The sequence below is a fragment of the Asparagus officinalis genome, chromosome 1, assembly GCF_001876935.1.
Source record: "Asparagus officinalis chromosome 1, Aspof.V1, whole genome shotgun sequence".
Taxonomy (NCBI): Eukaryota; Viridiplantae; Streptophyta; class Magnoliopsida; order Asparagales; family Asparagaceae; genus Asparagus; species Asparagus officinalis.
Window position 1 is genome coordinate 18098412 of NC_033794.1, and position 18407 is coordinate 18116818.

The window sequence follows — 18407 nt, forward strand, 5'->3', positions numbered from 1 at the left end:
CACCTGAAGCATTTTAGAATACAAGTATTTCTATTTGGTAAGAGTGAAAATGCTCATGAAGACGTGATGTTAGGTAGAGAAGTAAGATATATATGCATGCTATCTGATGAGCATGGTTGTACTGTTGTAATTAATAGCCTTATTTACATCTAGGTGAATAATGCCAGCACAAGGCACAGAATCTTGAGTACAACATACAGACTGAGATTTGGCTACGTCGACCCTGACTGAGTGCAACAGCTAGGCAAGTTAGGATCTGCATCTATTATCAGATGCACCACTTTCGGTAATTAGGTATAAGATCAAATCTTTCCAGACAATGTTCCTGTCTACATGATATTGTGTCCCATATTTGACAATTTTTTTTTCCATTTCAAGCTGAATTGAAAAGAGTTCGTCTTGTCCATTTCCAGATGCATATATTAGTATAAAAGACAACACTAGGTTCCCTTCCTCTGGTTCCTCTGGAAATGAGCCGTCAATCCTTCATTCTCTCTTTAATGAAATCATGGGGAGGCACTGTGGAAAGTGTTGAAAAATACAATTATTGTTACTGTTCATTTCTGGATTATGAAACAATTAAAACTAAATTAATCACTCTGCTCTTAATATACAATTTTATCTTGGATAATTGTTTTTTCATTATTTCACTTCCTTTTGTATCAAATATAATTAAACCTACAACAATTATGTCATATAGATAATAGAAGCCCCTACTCTCTAAATTCACACTTCACTTTGTTGTCTACATTTAAAGCAGCAGTATAGAAGTAACCAGAGGTTAGTGAAACAGTGTGACTGCTCCCTCACAGACCCAACTTCACACAATTTCTTCCTAGATCCATCAACCAAACCTATCCTTAATCCCTCTAACTTATTGCTTACATCTCTACAATTCCATTGCTTTTGTTTCCACTTTGTATTGTCATAATTTTCACTCTGCATTTCTTTATAACTTTTAAGATCCTGTCTTTGACCACCACCACTAAAACCAATAGACATTTTGAATGGAAATGGCCTCACACTCAGTTTTTCCAGCCTTTGAACTCTTTTCTAGTTAATATAAGATATATATCTCCAGGCCTACTTATTTCTTAATTTTACTAAAATCACTTTCACTGGACCAGAACTTTGTAAATTGAAATTTTATCTCGGTAGTCCTCAATCTACTTTCTCATTTAAGCTCGACTAGTTTTCCAATTTACAGCATTAAGATTAATATCACCTCTCGTGGAACTCTATATTGAAAATAACTGCCTAAATGCCCTTTCCAATGTCTGCTTACCTTTGGGGAACATGGTTCATGTTGCATTTCACAACGGTCTTCTTTCTATTTCACATTCAATTGGTGCTTTATGGCTTCTGCAGTATTTTCTGCGAGAGTATATGTTGTCAGTAAACGCTAAGTATTCTAACGCACAGCGCACCCCCGACCCCGCCAATAAAAAAAATAAAAAATAAAAATAAAATCAAATATAAAATAAAATAAAGAAAGAAAAAGAAGGATCAGGAACTTAAAAAAAACCATTAGTGCTTATATTAAGGGAAGTTTAAGGATGCTTGAGGTTGATAATGAAAGATTAATGATCTAACTATGCAAAGCCTAATTTCATTCTAGATATAATGACCGCCCATAAACTTATCCCGAGTACAACCCATCTGTTTCTTTAGCTTATTTCATCTGGGAACATTTTGCAGCTAAAAAGTTTGTTTTCACCATCCTGCCTGTAGTTTGAAAGGCTCTAAAGGTTAATGCTTAATATTATTACAGCATGCATTTCATACCTTTCCACCAATTCTCGACGCAAACTAAGCAGGATGCATCTGATCGCAATCTTGTTAAACAGGTGGTTCCCCTTTTTGAAGAACCTAAAGCTTAGCTGTGACGCGTGTGCAAATTTGAAAGGCAGCATTTTTAAGTTTGCTGTGGCGAGTTCTTGGCTTTAAGCAAAATGAAACATGTTCGCTCTAATAAGCGCTATCAAAATTGTATCTTTAGGTCATCGTGTAATATGGCTAATGAAAGCTACTTTGCTAAACATAGACCTTGGCGGAAAGCTAATCAGTATTTATGGAACTATTACTTGAATTTTCATAATTTTTAGGTGTAGTCCGTTCGGCGGCTTCCCAATAATCCTAACTGTTTGCCGTCACATTAACGGATATATCAATGTTGAATGACAAAGCTTCCTCCTCTAGTGTAGCAATGTGATTTAGTATCGAGCTATTCTAATTGGCAAACACATAGGCTGACAGGTAGAATTTATAAAAGCTTCCTCTTCACTATCGTAGCGTGCTTGATGTCCATGCTATATATGCAAACCTAAGCAAGTGCAGAAATGAATTTACACATGCACGAAAATACTTTTATGTTTCACTCCAATTTAGTTTTGTAGATCAGCCATTATTGTGCTATAGAAGAAAGGATCTGCAATGATGAATGATCATATATAGATCTTTTTGGGGATCGTGTGTGTGTGTAGTGTGTTTTATATATATAATAATAATTATTATATATATATATATATTTAAATATATATATATATAATCATAAGAGAGCAAGAGAGAGAGAGAAGGAAGCAGAAGAGGAGAAGAGAAGAGGGAAATGATGTCATGCTTGAATACCAAGCACAAAAAAGCTTGTGGACTTGTGTAAGGTGGTATCCAATGCCTTTCGACCTCATCTCAAAATAGGTTGCCATATACTCCGCCATGCCTCATCAACCCAAATGTGAAAATATGGTACCTGCTATTTGCCAAATGACGCGGCAGCGGGATATGTGCCACTCTACTACAAGCCCATAAAATGTTGTGTTTGGTACGCGGTAACATACGCCATATTTCTCATATATAATATATATACTAATATATTAATAATATAAATATAAGTAAGTATATATTATACACACACATATGTATGTATGTATGTATACACACACATTTGTATGTATATACATATATATAGACACTAAAAAATACCAATGAATAAAGCAAGGTTGAACCTCGCTACAAGCATGACGAGGCTCGTCATCATAATGAACCTCATCTCAGCCAACGAAGCCCATCATGATGATGAACGTCATTGAAGACAAAGTCCATCTGCAGACGAACCTCGTCAAACGGCACCTCACCCCTCAAAAGACGAACTTCGTCATTGAAGACAAAGTTCGCCCAGAAACGAAGTTCGTCATTGAAGATGAAGTTCACCCAGAAATGAAGTTCGTCATTGAAGATGAAGTTCGTCCAGAAACGAAGTTCAGCCAGAAACGAAGTTCGTCATTGAAGATGAAGATCACTATGCTATTATTGACGAACCTCGCGCATAGTCGAACCTCATCTGTCATAATTTTCAGAGGTTACATTTAAAGAGAGTTAATGACAATTAACTTACCCATTTAAATAGGAGTTAATAACCATAACTCCCTCATTATAAGGGGAGTTAATGCCCATTAACTCACTCTATAATGATCCTAAGCCTATAAATAGGCATGATCAACATGAAAGGAGGGGGGGGGAGGGGAGATTGAGAGGCTAGTCAAAAAACCTATCTCTCCACTCTCATGGATCTTCATAGATCATCGGCTAATCATTTGACCTTGAAGCGTCGAAGCTCATAACAAGCATGATAAGGGTCATTACAATGACAGACCTCGTCTCAAACAATAAAGCTTGTCGTTGGAAACAAGATTTGAAGCGCATCAATGAAGACGAAGCTTGTCTAACGAATCTCGCCACGCAACGAGGCTCATCATTCACACGGAGTTCGGCTGTAACGGCCACGAGGACCAAGTCAGCCCACGTAGGCTAAATCTAAGGAGTACGTTACGTTCCATTAATCAATATGGGCTAAATCTCAGGAGTTGGTTACGCCCACGACTCCACGATTATAGCACGTCAATTACGTGCTAAAGCTCTATAAATAGCCGCAAGCAGCTATGAAGAGGGGGGTTGATTGGTTCAGACTTCTAAAGCTTTAGATAATCATCAGAGATCAGAGCTCCTACGGATAGATCTATAATTTGAACCTCGATTCTAGCAGTCTAACGAACGTCAGAAGCTCCAGCAATCTTGTTCTGATCGTCACCGGGAGGCAATCTCGACTCAAGCATCGAGGGAAGCATCCTTACACCACCAAGAGTCCACGTTAAACAAGGAGGAGCTGAATTAATCTTCTCTTCATCTGTAATCGAGAGAGAGAGAGTGATTGATTGTAAGGATTTCGTACCAAGTTATCGAACCCAGTTTTCTTAAAACAAGAGAATCGATCTCAACTTTAATTTTTTCGACCCTACAATATATATGCATGTATATATACATAGATATGTATGTATGTATGTATGTATGTATATGTATGTATGTATGTATATACACACACACGTATATATGTATTTGTATGTATGTATGTACACACACACATGCATGTATATACATATATATGTATGTATGTATGTATATATATGTGTGTGTCTATACACACACACATGTACATATATGTGTGTCTATACACACACACATATGTACATATGTGTGTGTGTGTATGTGCATATATATATATATATATATATATATATATATATTATATATATATATATATAATAGAAACTTATGTCAACTTAAGTGGAAAGCGTCCACTAAGTTTTATAGTCATTAATGATACACATTGATTGAGCTACATCTGTGGATGATACCGCCGCGTGAAACTTGATGCTAACATAAATTCTAACAACGCGCAACGACACATCCAAATTTGGGGTGAACTCCGTCGTGGTATTGACCCCTTACCATCCACCTCGATCAATATGTTAACGGTTTTCGAAGAAATAAAACTTTTTACATGGCTCAACGGAGGGATGCAAAACCACGACGGGTTCACCCAAATTTGGTGATCGTTCGGGGTTTTGAGAAATATATAGATCAAGTTCAAACGGAGCGGAATCATGCCACAATGTAGCTGAATCAAGTGATTCATCCAATGACTGAAGAAAACTAGTAGGAACGTCCACATTAAAGTTATGAGCATAAGTTATTTATCTCTCTCCGCGTCTCTCTCTATAATAATATGATATATATATATATATTAATATGTATATATATATATATAATATATATATATATATATATATATTATATATAATATAATAATATATATTAACTGACGCGCAATCGTTTAGTACTCTCCTTATCTATAAAATACTTGTTACCTTTAATGTTATCTTTCATTGGAAAGAAATCTTGGAGGTCCATAAAGTAATAAGACCTGTTAGTTCATTGCACTCTGGCATATTAGCTCTGTTCTCACTTTACAGATCATAATGATATGGAATCATCATGTAGTGTTAATAATATTTGTGTCATTGGTACCTTCGTATCACGTGTCATTGATCCATCATTGCTTAAATATTTGGGGTTAAGCACACTATGATTATCTGTCCTTTTTGCTACTCAAGCATTTTCTTTAATGATGCTGGTATTATGATCATAATTTTTTTGTTGTTGAACTAAATGATTCATGTTTAAAACCCCTTCTACTTATACTGAAAATTGTTAGATGTAGGTGTAATAAGAATTGAAAAGAATTATTAGAAATTCTAATTAACACTAATACGTGCTCAAGGACTCACCAGTGCCACATGGTTCTTGTCAAAAATGCCTACTGATTAGCTTGAAATTTTAGAGAAATGTTAGATTCTTTTAGTGATAGGTCCTGCGAAAAGCATGTGAGAAATTTTAATTGACTAAGATTCCCCTATTTCACTTTTTTAGTTCAACAGGATTGTGTAAATCTCCAAGCTGTTTTTTATGGTTGAAAAAAAAGATGCTAATATAGTTCCCTTATTGAAGATATTCTATGTCAAAAATTTCTTTCATTGGTCTGTAGGACTGCATCCTTTGGTCCATTACTAATATAGATTGCTGCACCTTCGATGCATTTGACATTTACTCCCTGATAGGGAAATGTGAACCATTATTTTTCGTTATCCTAATATGCATGAACTGCAACAGTAATTCAGTTACCATTGGCATCTTTAGGCTTCCTATCTCATTGTAGGATCTCATAAATAGGTCTTGTATATTATGGAAGTTTATTTTTTATTTTTTATTTACTTTGATATGATTCTGAAAAATGCTTGTGACATGCAGGCTTTTCTCATGTTCTGTATGTCTATAACTCTATATTTTGCTAAAGAAGTTCCACTGGAAGCAAAATCTGCACAGCACTCATCTGATTCTGCTCCCTTGCTGAAAGACTCTGAGCAGCGTGGCCACGGATCATCACGGATAATCCAGAGGAAACAAGAAAATGGTCATGACTCTGAATATGAAGTGGCTGCCAAAACTAATTCCAATGGTCCTTCAGATTTTGACTCAAATACTAGACGTGATAAAGAAGATACCATTAGTGATGGACCATCAGCTGTTTTGGTTAATCTATTAACTAGCTTAAGGCATTTGCCACCTGGCATGCACTCAGTGCTTCTTGTAATGGCTCTTACCTGGGTATGTGATGCAGCAAGACTTACAACTTACGATTTATCCTTATATTTGTTAAAGCGTTCAAACTATTTTTTCCTTTCACTGGTTTGCATATCATCCTTATTATTGTTAAACGGTACATATTTCCTACGCATTTCATGCGTACACATATGAGCAAGGCTCCCTCTCTAATAGATATTAATGCTTAGCAATAGGAGTACATCGTGTTATGCATTCTTTTAACCAATGTTTTTGGTTAGACATTCATAATTTTCGCCTGTGCAGACATCATGGTTTCCCTTCTTCCTCTTTGACACTGATTGGATGGGGCGCGAAGTGTATCACGGGGACCCAAATGGAAACTCAAATCAAAATGATGCTTATCAAAATGGTGTCAGAGAAGGTGCATTTGGTTTGCTATTGAATTCTGTAAGAACTCAGAAGCAATCATCTTGCTTAGTTTTAGCTTCGATTTCCCACCTAAATGAAGTAACTCTGTACTTCTTTCAGGTTGTTCTAGGAATTAGCTCTTTTCTTATTGATCCAATGTGCCGAAAAATGGGTTCAAAAACAGTATGGGCAATGAGCAATTTTATTGTGTTTATTTGCATGGCAGCAACAACAATCATAAGTTTTGTATCCGTTGGTGATTACTCCAGTGGAATTCAGCATGTCCTTGGAGCTAACAAAGGAATTAAGATCGCATCTTTGGTTATTTTTTCACTTCTTGGATTTCCTCTAGCAGTAAGCATTGACTTCAGAACATACTAGTTTTGCTTCTTGCCTATTTAGTACTCAAAATATAATGGTAATCTTACTTATCCACATGTTGCAGATTACATATAGTGTTCCATTTTCTGTGACTGCAGAGTTGACTGCTGGTACAGGAGGTGGTCAAGGTTTGTCTCTAATTCATCTAACTTAATGTCTCTTTTCAGTTTTAATTTTAGATATCTAATGTTTTGCATTTTCCAGGATTGGCTACTGGGGTTCTAAATCTAGCAATTGTCGTTCCTCAGGTTTGTTATGAGTTCATTTACATTGTAGAAATCATTCATTCCAATGAAAAACTACTGATACACTTTCAGGATGATACCCGATATATTTCTTTATCATGTGTTGATTAATTAATATTTTATATCTGCCTGTGCATTCAACACGTTATGATCAGGTGGTTTTGTTACCTTTAATCTAACTTGTTAGGCTAGTGACTTCACTGTGTCCTCTGAAGAGCTTTCAAATTTTCATCTTTTGCATATAGCATTGGCCAACATAGAGGACTCTGGAAAAATTTCGATGTATGCAATAGTGCATAATGAAGCCTAAATTTGCATGTTTTCTTGACAAACAACATTCTCGTCAGTTTAGATGTTCATTCTGGCACTTCCCAAATTTCAAGTACATTTGTCAGGAAAAGAAAATTGATGCATCTTTCATTTTCAGTTTTATAAGTGTGCTTCTTCCATCTTGTTCCTACTTCTAAGCAGCATGATATAGAAAGGATAAAGAGCAATTTATAAAGAGCAATACTGATTTCAGTTTCCAGTTGAACTTGAAATTGCAAAAATATATCTTATGATAGACAACTAATTAAAAAATAGAACTGGTTCCCTATTCCAAGTTATGAAGTAGGCAGGCGATATACTATGTTTTTTGCTCTTTTACTTGTTTGTTAATTTCTTTTGTTGATATTGGAGCCTTTTTGTGCTCAGAAGGCAAGAGATATTTTCTAAAAGGGTAAACTGCTAGCAAGCCCTCTCATTTCATGTGGCACTTGTCACCATTTACCTTATTTATTTGCGTTTATTGTCCCTCAATTCATGAGGAAGAGGCGGTTATCTGCAATTTACCCATTTCAAATGTTACCCAGGGTTGATATGTGCTAATAAACGACTCGAGGTGTGATTAGTGTTATTAAAGATATTGGATCGTGGGGATTTGTTGGTTCTATTTTCGAACTCTATAATTTTAGTTAGTTATGCTAATTTAGGAAAGGCGAGTTCAAAATCCAGCCAGTTCAGATTAACGTTTCCTTTATTACTCATGGAGACATAACACCAGAATGTTTGTGAAGAAAACCCAGTTATTAAGAAAAAACCATGCTGTCAACGGTGATTACTGTCTCGTTACTTAAAACTGATAGTCAGCTGACTTCAAGATAAATAAGATCCTAGGAACCTCTAATCTCTCGGCAATAGTATTTTGTCCCTTTTGTCTATTTTGTGACTCTTCTATCTGCAACTTTGTTGATTACAGTCATGTACATATCCTAAGACATCTAATCATTGTTATTGAGGCGCGCGTCCTGGGCGCTTCCCGGGCGCGGGGCACTGCGGGCTACGACAATTGCGCCCCGCGCCATAGGCGGGACGCTGCACGCACACGAGGCGCGAGCGAGCGCGCGTGCCTCGTGTGCGCTTGACACCTGCGTCATGTAATAGACTCTTTTTTTAAATAATTTACATATTACATATTTACATCATGTAATAGACTCTTTCTTGCTAGTTGCTAATCCATTCTCCATCTTTTCATGTTTAACCAAACAATAATTAGTAATTTAGTATACTTGTTTGCTAATTGTAACATCCTTCTCTAATTAGTATGCTAACTAGAAAATTATGAACATGTAAATATGTAATTGTTACCTCCATTCTCCATCTTTTCATGCTAACTAGTAAATAGCAATTAAGAATGCTAACTAGAAAATTATGAACATATTTTTTTAATCACTTAATTGTTACTTAAAAATACATATATCATATTTTAAATGAAAATACATATTTCTTATTTGTTACTTGCTTGTTTTGTTTCATAGACTTTTGCTTATGTTGGAGATTATCTTGCATTGTGATTTGTGGAAACTTATGAACTTCTCTATGTTATGCATGCTAATTAAGACTCTTTCGTGATTTAGTAGGTGAAATTATATTTCTTGGTCTTTTTTGTTTGCGTCGAAAATTGATGTATTCATTGCGGTATTCATTATAACTTTAGTCGTTTACAATGAAAACAAAAAAAGATAGTCTTTTTATAAGACCTTTACACAATGAAAATAAAAGTTACAACTCTCGCCAAAACAAACGCAGAGAGATCGTTTATCGGTCTTCTGCTTGCGTGGGTGTCTTTGCCTGTGCCGGGGTTTATCCGTGAACCATCTTAGATCTAGATCCGGTTGATAAAAAAATTCGGCAGAGCTTCGTCTTCACCGAGGAAGTATTTGATTTGAAGCGCTGAGATCGACCAAGCGAAATCAGGGCTCTTCTCGAGATTAAGACCAAGCCTAATCTCAAGGGACGGACGAACGTGGTTCAGATCCTTCGAATAACTCCTTCTTTATGTCGAAGTTCGCCGGGATCTGATTTGCCTTCGCTGAAATTCGTGCTCCTTGACTCCTCAATCCAGCAGCACCTTCACGTTTTGATAATAATTCGTCCCTCTTGAAAGGAGGCCCTAGGCTTGTATTTATAGGGCTCCGGATGCGGGTTTTAGGATAAGAACAAGTGATTTGGCTCTATCTTTAGTTAACAACAGCCTAACCACGTTTGGGGATGATATCAAGTCAGTTAGGATGCTCTGGAACAGAAGAAACCGATCGAGACAGCCTAAAAACGTATTTTGGAGGTTACGGGCAGTTCTGGACGCGAGACGGACTGATGTGACCCGCGTGGGCGCGGGTCGGATGGATCCGACCCGCCGCCGCGCGGGTCGGACTGATCCGACCCGCCGCTGCGCGGGGCAGTTTGAGACATCTTCGGTATTTTGACCATAACTTTTTCATACGACCTCCGATTAAGCTGATTCAAGATGCGTTGGAAAGCTGACGAAGACGGGTCGGGTTTGAGACATCTTCGGTATTTTGACCTTAACTCTTTCGTACGACCTCCGATTAAGCTGATTCAAGATGCGTTGGAAAGCTGACGAATAGATCTACAACTTTTATGTTTTGAACTTTTTCAGATTCAAATCGTAGCATGGTCTAAATGCCTCTTCATTTTACGGTCCACTTTGAGGTGTTCGACACTTTCTGACTTCTCCGAACTTGTATTGTGTATTTCATCATTCCGGTGACTTGTACACTCCAATAACTCACTTTGTATATTCGTTAGCTTTCACGGGGCCAGATAATCCTTTCCTGACTTGGATGATGACGCTTATCGTCTGCATTTCGTCTCGAGTTGTGTGTAGGAACCCATATGCATTTTTATACGCCTACAGATACCCCCTCCAAAGTATTTCAGACTCATTCTTTTATAGAGGAGTCTGGAATGCTTTGGATAAGATATGCCCTTTCCTCAATCTCATAGAGGGACCTGTGAACTGCTTCAATTCTTGACTTCTTCAGTCTTCAGTCTATTCGGTGTTTTGTCGAATAGATGAAGTTCTTCCGGTGCTGCGTTTATCGTCTGACCGCTATCGAAATCTTGAACTAAGATTGGTGTGTAACTTTCTGAACTTAGCTCGTGCCATTGAGTTGACTTTGAACTGATCCTCTCCGTCTGATTGTAACTGAAATCCTTGGAGTCATTTTTTGCCTTATTTTGGCGAAATTACTGATGCGTTGACCGACATCGATCTTTACTGTAACGCGTTGACCGGTGTTAACATAGTTTATACTCATATGTTTGCTGGAGTCTACACAGTTTAAGCTTTTAAGGCATTGGAGCGTGACAGTCCCAAATATTGGGTTGCAGGACCAACTATTAAAGCTGATTCATCTGCACGTGTGGATCTTATTCCGAATTTGTTGGATGCTCAAGTCACGAGACCAACTAATGAAGCTGATACGTCAATGACTCACATTTATAGAATTTTTTGGCAAATTCTCAGCCATCAACGGGTTTGATAAGCCTTTACCGACTACCATTTGAGTCGGGCTAGCATGTGAATTGTTTAAGTCCGTTCCGCATGTAACGTTATGCTAAAAGAGTTAACTCTTTTAGTGCTACGATATTGAATATGTAGACTTCGTCTTTCTCACGTGAAAAGACTAAACGACGACGCGTATTAGGCGTAGACTTTAAGGTTTTTGGCAAACCCTCAGCCTTCAACGGATTTGACGTGCCTTTACCGATTACCGTTTGAATCGGGCTTGCATGCGAATTGTTTAAGTCCGTTCCGCATGTGACGTTGTGCTAAGAGAGTTAACTCTCTTAGTGCTACGATATTGAATACGTAGACTTCATCTTTCTTACGGGAATAGACTACCCGGCAACACGTGTTAGGCGCTGACTTATCCCTCCTTAGGCTTCGGGATAAAATATCCCAGACTGGATTCTGGTGTCTTTTTCAATCGGTGAAAGACTAAACCGGCAACGCGTGTTAGGCGTTGACTTATCCCTACTCAGGATTCGGGATAAAATTCCCCATGCATAAAAGACATGGATTTTTGTAAGTTAAAAAAATGGTGTCTTCTCTTGGGGCAAAGGCAAACCCGAAATGGGAGAGGAAGAATTTTATATTCTATCTCTCAACACTGAAGAGGAAGAATTTTATATTCTATCTTCAGTTGGAAATGCGACTCGAGGTGGGATCTCCACCCCCAGAATCCGAAAAGGTGAAACTAGGAGTGATATCTTCACTCCGAGAATCGAAAAGATTCGGATAACCCTAACTGTCGGAAGGTTTGATTACCGAACTAAAGATGAATTTCTCGTTTATCGAGAGTGAATTGTGGTTTTGGTACTAACTGCAGGAAGGTTTGACCAAGCGGGAGTTTGAGATGACCCTAACTGTAGGAATGTTTGATCACTCGATTTGAAAATAGACCTCTCGTTCATTGGAGAAATCGAGAGAGAATTTTGGTTTTGGCCCTAACTGTAGGAAGGTTTGACCGAGTGAGATGTTTGAGAGGATCCTAATTGTAAAAAGGTTCGATCGCTCGATTTGTGGATCTCTCGTTCATTGGAGGAATCGAGAGGAGATTTTGGCTGTGGTCCTAACTGTAAGAAGGTTTGACCAGGTAAACAGTAGGAGTGGGAGTACAAATCATAGTTGGAGTGTTGACTTGTACAAATCACTCAGTAGGAGTTCTTAGTGTCAAGTGATAAGGACTTAACACGAAGGGGTTTGACAATTCGTTAAAGATTGACAGATCAAAATTCCAAGCATTATGTCCGGAATTTAATAATGGGAATGTTGAGTGCACAAACACATAAAAGTTTGAGTGGATTCAACCGAAATGTGGTGGAAGACTATATGAGTCGTCAAACACCAATGAGAGTTTTGTGAAGGAAGATTGATCCAACGAAGCGATCGAATCTCGTCTCAGCAAAAGAGTGTTCGGAAATCACAGTGGGGGTTTGGTGTTTATCACTTTATTTGTAATGATCGGGTTATCCCTAAGAAAATTACATATAGTACTTTCGGGAACTTTCCGTTACATGAATCATCCACCCCCAGCTTCTTCGCGAAACTGGGTTTATCATTGCATTCGATTGCATGATCGGGTTATCCTTAAGAATATTACGTATAAAATTCTCCAGGAACTTCCCGTTAACGGTAGGAAACAGTTTAGACTCATATACCTATTGGAGTATTGAGAAGCAGTTTATACTCGTATACTTTTCGGAGTGTAGGAATGAGCAATTTATACTCTTATACTTGTCGGAGTGTAGGAAGGAGCAGTTTATACTCTTATACTTGTCGGAGTGTAGGAAGGAGCAGTTTATACTCTTATACTTGTCGGAGTGTTCATTCGTCTCAATTGAGCGATATAACGCCGGCTTCAACCAAGGTTTGGATGCTATTTTTGAACGCAAAGCAATCCTTGGTGGGATGAAAGATCCTCCTGTGGTACGTACAGTGTTTCGGATCCGCAGTGTTGTCAACTTCCTCCTGATTTACGACAGGTGGCAGCTTGATCTTGTTGTTTTCAAGGAGGGATTCGAAAATGGCTGGAACATCTTCATCCTTGAAGGAGTACTCTTTTTGGGGTCTTGAACCCGAAGTCTTCTAACGTCTACAACCGCTGCATGTGCCTTTCCTTTCCCACGGGAGGCGAAGTTTGAGTTCGGAAGATTCGCCGTCGGTTGGCTCCTCTCGGCTTTCTTCCTTCGGAGGAAGCGTTCGGTCCGCTCTCCGCGCGTCTTCAACTCTTTCCAAGTGTTGGACGATGTGACTCCCATAACTTCTAATATCTCAATAGATAGGTTGTTATGACATGTCTGGAGGATGAAGTCCTCCGTGATCGGATCTCGGCAGTTCATTGCTTTATTCCGAAAGCGCTTGACGAAGTCGTCGACTGTCTCGTCATCTTCTTGTTTCTCATCGAAAAGTATCCTGATGGATACCTCGTCGTCGTCATCAAAGAAGTTACCAAGGAATGAGTTCTCCATATCGTCCCAGTTGTTAATACTTCCGGGCTTGAGACGGCGGTACCAATCGAAGGCCGGCCCGCGAAGGGTGCCAACGAATGGCCGAACCATCAAGGTTTCATTGTTGGAGATCATACCCAAGTGGGACTTAAAGTAGATCAGATGTTGAGTGGGTGAACCATTCCCGTCAAACGGCGTGAAGTTAATCAGGTTGAACTTCGCCGGATACGGGATCAAATCTCATTCTCTTGGATAGGGACATGGAATGCCGGTCCTTTTCACCTCTCGAGCAGACATTAGAGCGTTGATTTTGCTCTCGAGATCTTTCATTTTCTCATCCTCACTCGTGTCGGGCCTCGGACGATTTGAAAGAGGAATAACACGGCCACCCCCGACATTGTCATCTTCGGTGGAACCACCCCCAGCGTTGTTATCTTTAGTGGAGTCACCCCCAGTGTTTTGGTCAACGGGAGGGTTATCAGGATTGAGACGTTCATCTACATCTGAATCGCTATTTGCTTGGTTAGCAGTGTTGCGACGGCTGGATTCACCAATTTGATTCGACAAAGCTCGGATTTGTTGGTCATGTTCTTCCCTCATCCGCCGCATAGCCGTTTCCATTTCGAACTTGAATGCCTCTTTCTGCTTGGTTAGAGCATCCTCGAGAATTTTGGCGATCTGCTCGGTGTTGATCATGAACACTTCGCGAGATTGTCCCGGACTGGATACCGTATTATCAGAAGCGATTACGGAGACTCTTTGGTTTGGACTTAGCCTTTCCGTTAGAGATCCTCTCAAATACTGAGACCCTCTGTGGAGCGGTCTTGGGGCAACTACATGCTGATAATACTGTCTTGATTATCTTAGTGCACGGGCAGTGAGACTCCAATTCCCTGGTACTTCTCTTCCGAGACTTGTTCATACCCCCAGCCCGATAGTACAACTCATCGACGTTGCCGTCGGAGTAACCTATCGACTGTTTACATGAATCCTCAGGTATAATGCGTTCGTTTATCTTACGCGTTTTCTTCTGAGTATGCAACTCCTTGTTGGCGTTCTCAAGAGTCACGCGTTTAGAGTCACGCATTTGTAAGCGTGAACTTTTGACGGGCTCTTGGACTTTAATACACACCCCCAGGCGGGTAAAAACTGGAGTTTTCCTTTTATACGAAGGCTTGAAATTGTTGTGAGGGCATGTGCGACCCCCATCTCGACGAGACGTTCGGGGTTCAATCATCGGACCCAAGTGTCCTTCGATCAAAACTTTACCTCGATCCTCGTGCAAAGGACCCAGGCGATCAACTATCCTCACCTTGAATCGGGACAAATCCATGTTGTCGTGGGGCTCCACCAGAGGTGCGGAACTCGAAGGGATCAACGTAACCGGTGCAGAACGTCTTCTGTCTCGACCCTGGCGCGGGTCAGATTTAAGTGACCGACGGGTTGGAGGGTCGGATTCAAGTGACCCGCGATTTGGAAGGTCGGATCCAAGTAATCCGCGAAGTGAAGGGTCGGATCCAAGTGACCCGCAAAGTGGAGGGTCAGATCCAAGTGACCTGCGATTTGGAAGGTCGGATCCAAGTGACCTGCAAAGTGGAGGGTCGGATCTAAGTGACCCGCAAAGTGAAGGATCGGATCCAAGTGACCTGCGATTTGGAAGGTCGGATCCAAGTGACCTGCAAATTGGCGGATCGGATTGGAGTGACCTGCAAATTGGCGGGTCGGATTGGAGTGACCTGCGTTTTGGCGGGTCGGATTGAAGTGACCTCACAAATATTGGCGGGTTAGGATTGGAGCTGACCCGTGTTTTTGAGCGGCCGTCGGATTGGGAATGACCTTGCAAATTGGCGGCCAGATCGGATTTGGAGTGCACCCGCGTTTTTCGATCTTTTTGGCCGCCGTCTTAGACTTTGGCCTCCATACTTGGTGCAGTCTTTGTGGCTTATTTTCCACTCCTTCTTTCTTCAATTTCTTGGCTTCTTGCATAAGAATTTTTGCTTGTGCAAGCAATGCGCGACGTTTCTGAATCCGCTCTTGAAGAGTCGATCGGGTCCTTTTGACGCGAACCCATTCGTTCTTCCGCTGGTTTGAAAGAGGAGGGGCTGTCCACTCTCTGTTGTGATGGTTGGCACCTCCTAGACTTTAGATCCGCTTTATAGCGGATTCCATCAACTGGTTCCAAGGCTTTGGCCAGTTGGCGTGCGAGGCGTTGACGTCGCCTTTGACGTGCTCTCTTTGATAGAGTTGGCACATCATCAACAGTCGACCCCTTACTCAAGGGGTTCAGATCTGTAGTTTTGGCCTCGTCGGATGCCGGCGGGGCGTTGTCAGCCACAAGTGCAGCGGTGGCGGGAAGATCTTCTTCTTGGGCTTCTGCAGCTGAAGTCCAACGGGTCTTCCTGGAATAGGCCTTCCTGCACCTGCGAGGAGAGGCCGATCTGGAGGAGGAGGACAAGTATTCCTCATACTTCTGCTGGTCGAACTCATATTCGACCTCCGTTTCAACCGGGATCGGGATCCGAGGTTGCGACACGTCAGCCTTCGCAGAAATGCTGTCGGCTCCCACTGTGGCGCCAGTTTATTTTCGCTGAAAGTCGCCTTCATCATTGATTTCATTAAAACTTTAGTCGTTTACAAATGAATTCAAATAACGAAAATAAAAATTACAACTCTCTTGAAAATAAACACAAGATTCGTTTATCATCTCTTGCTTGCGTGGGTTCTTCACCGGTGCCGGGGTTTATCCATGGACGATCACGGATCAGATCCGGTTGACGGAAAATTGACGGAGCTCCTACCTCACCAAGGGGGTATTTGCTTGAATCGTTAAAATCGATCAAGCAAAATCAGTAGCTCTTCTCGAGATTAAGACAAAGCCTAATCTCAAGGAACGGACGTACGGGCTTCGGATCCTTCGAACGGCTTCTCCTTTGCTCCGAAGTTCGCCGGGATCTCGCTGTCCTTTGCTGAAATTTCGTGCTCCTTCACTCTCCAATCCAGCAGCACCTCGTCCTCTTGATAAAATTCCAGATCCAGAAAATGGAGGCCTTTGGCTCATATTTATAGGCCTCAAAATGCGGTTATTTGGATAAGAACAAGGGATTTGGCTCTATCTTTAGTCAACAGCAGCCTAACCACGTTTGAGGATGATCTCAAGTCAGTTAAGAACCCCTGGAACAGATGAATCCTGCGAAAAACCACTTTAAAACCGTCAAAACGCGTTTCGGGTACCAAACTGCGCGGCAGACTGGTCTGACCCGCGCTTGCGCGGGTCGGTTTGTTCCGTCCCGCGCTCGCGCGGGTCGGTCAAGATGCGTTGGAAAGATGACGAAGAGATCTACAACTTTTATGTTTTGAGATTTTCCAGATTCAAATCACAGCATAGTCAAAATTTATTTCTTTGCGCGGGTCAGACACTGTACCGCGGGTCGGACACTGTAGCACGGGTCGGACACTGTAGCGGGTCGGACTGTAGCGGGTCGGACTGTAGCGCGTCGGACACTGTAGCGCGGGTCGGGTTTGAGACATCTTCGGTATTTTGACCTTAACTCTTTCGTACGACCTCCGATTAAGCTGATTCAAGATGCGTTGGAAAGCTGACGAATAGATCTACAACTTTTATGTTTTGAACTTTTTCAGATTCAAATCGTAGCATGGTCTAAATGCCTCTTCATTTTACGGTCCACTTTGAGGTGTTCCACACTTTCTGACTTCTCCGAACTTGTATTGTGTATTTCGTCATTCCGGTGACTTGTACACTCCAATAACTCACTTTGTATATTCGTTAGCTTTCACGGGGCCAGATAATCCTTTCCTGACTTGGATGATGACACTTATTGTCTGCATTTCGTCTCGAGCTGTGTGTAGGAACCCATAGGCATTTTTATACGCCTACATTTTTATGTGACAATTTATAAACATGTTACTTATATGCTTCTGTCTTATGTTGGAAAATATTAGTTTGAGTTGTGCGTCTCAATTCAGTGAGGCGCGCGCATCGTTGTGCGCCTTGCGCATGGTTGTGCGTAAGGGGCCTTTGCGCCCCGCATTACGCCTTGCGTCTCGATAACAATGCATCTAATAGTGATTTGGCAATTTTCTCCATCTCGGGGGAAGCCGCTGAAATCACCATTTGATATCTTCTTTTGTTCAACTTTTATACTCTACACTTTTATATACAAGTAATGATAGGGCAACTGGTCCTATTTTCCATAAAAAAAAAAGATAAATAAGATCCTTGTGTTATACATTCCTAATACGTGCAGTTCTCTTGCAGATGATTGTCTCTATCGGTGCGGGCCCCTGGGATGCTCTTTTTGGAGGAGGAAACATCCCTGCCTTTTTCCTAGCAACGATATTTTCCTTAGCTGGTGGAATTATTGCGATTTCAAAGTTACCCAAACTTTCCAACTCCTACAGCGCTAGTGGTTTCCATGGATTTGGTTGAATTGGGCTGCAATTGGTGAACTTCAATTCTTTTTCGGGGATTTGCTACTCTACACAATGGCCATCAATTCATATTCATTCATATCAATTCTTTTTCCCTCTCTTTTCTCTTTTTGCTTATATTATTATGCTTGTAAAATTTCACGTGAGAAAATGTATAGGCTTGTGTTGTAG

General features: G+C 40.5%; 1 protein-coding gene across 1 annotated transcript in view; it reads left to right on the forward strand.

The window, feature by feature from the left end:
* Positions 1 to 18401, forward strand: part of LOC109831294 (sucrose transport protein SUT4-like) — a 21248-nt gene extending 2847 nt beyond the window's left edge. Inside the window, exons 8-14 of the mRNA XM_020398627.1 lie at positions 1848 to 1929; positions 6142 to 6498; positions 6760 to 6903; positions 6985 to 7218; positions 7310 to 7373; positions 7450 to 7493; positions 18064 to 18401. Coding sequence (XP_020254216.1) covers positions 1848 to 1929; positions 6142 to 6498; positions 6760 to 6903; positions 6985 to 7218; positions 7310 to 7373; positions 7450 to 7493; positions 18064 to 18234 — 1096 coding nt within the window. The 3' untranslated portion in view covers positions 18235 to 18401. The remainder of the gene's footprint in view (positions 1 to 1847; positions 1930 to 6141; positions 6499 to 6759; positions 6904 to 6984; positions 7219 to 7309; positions 7374 to 7449; positions 7494 to 18063) is intronic.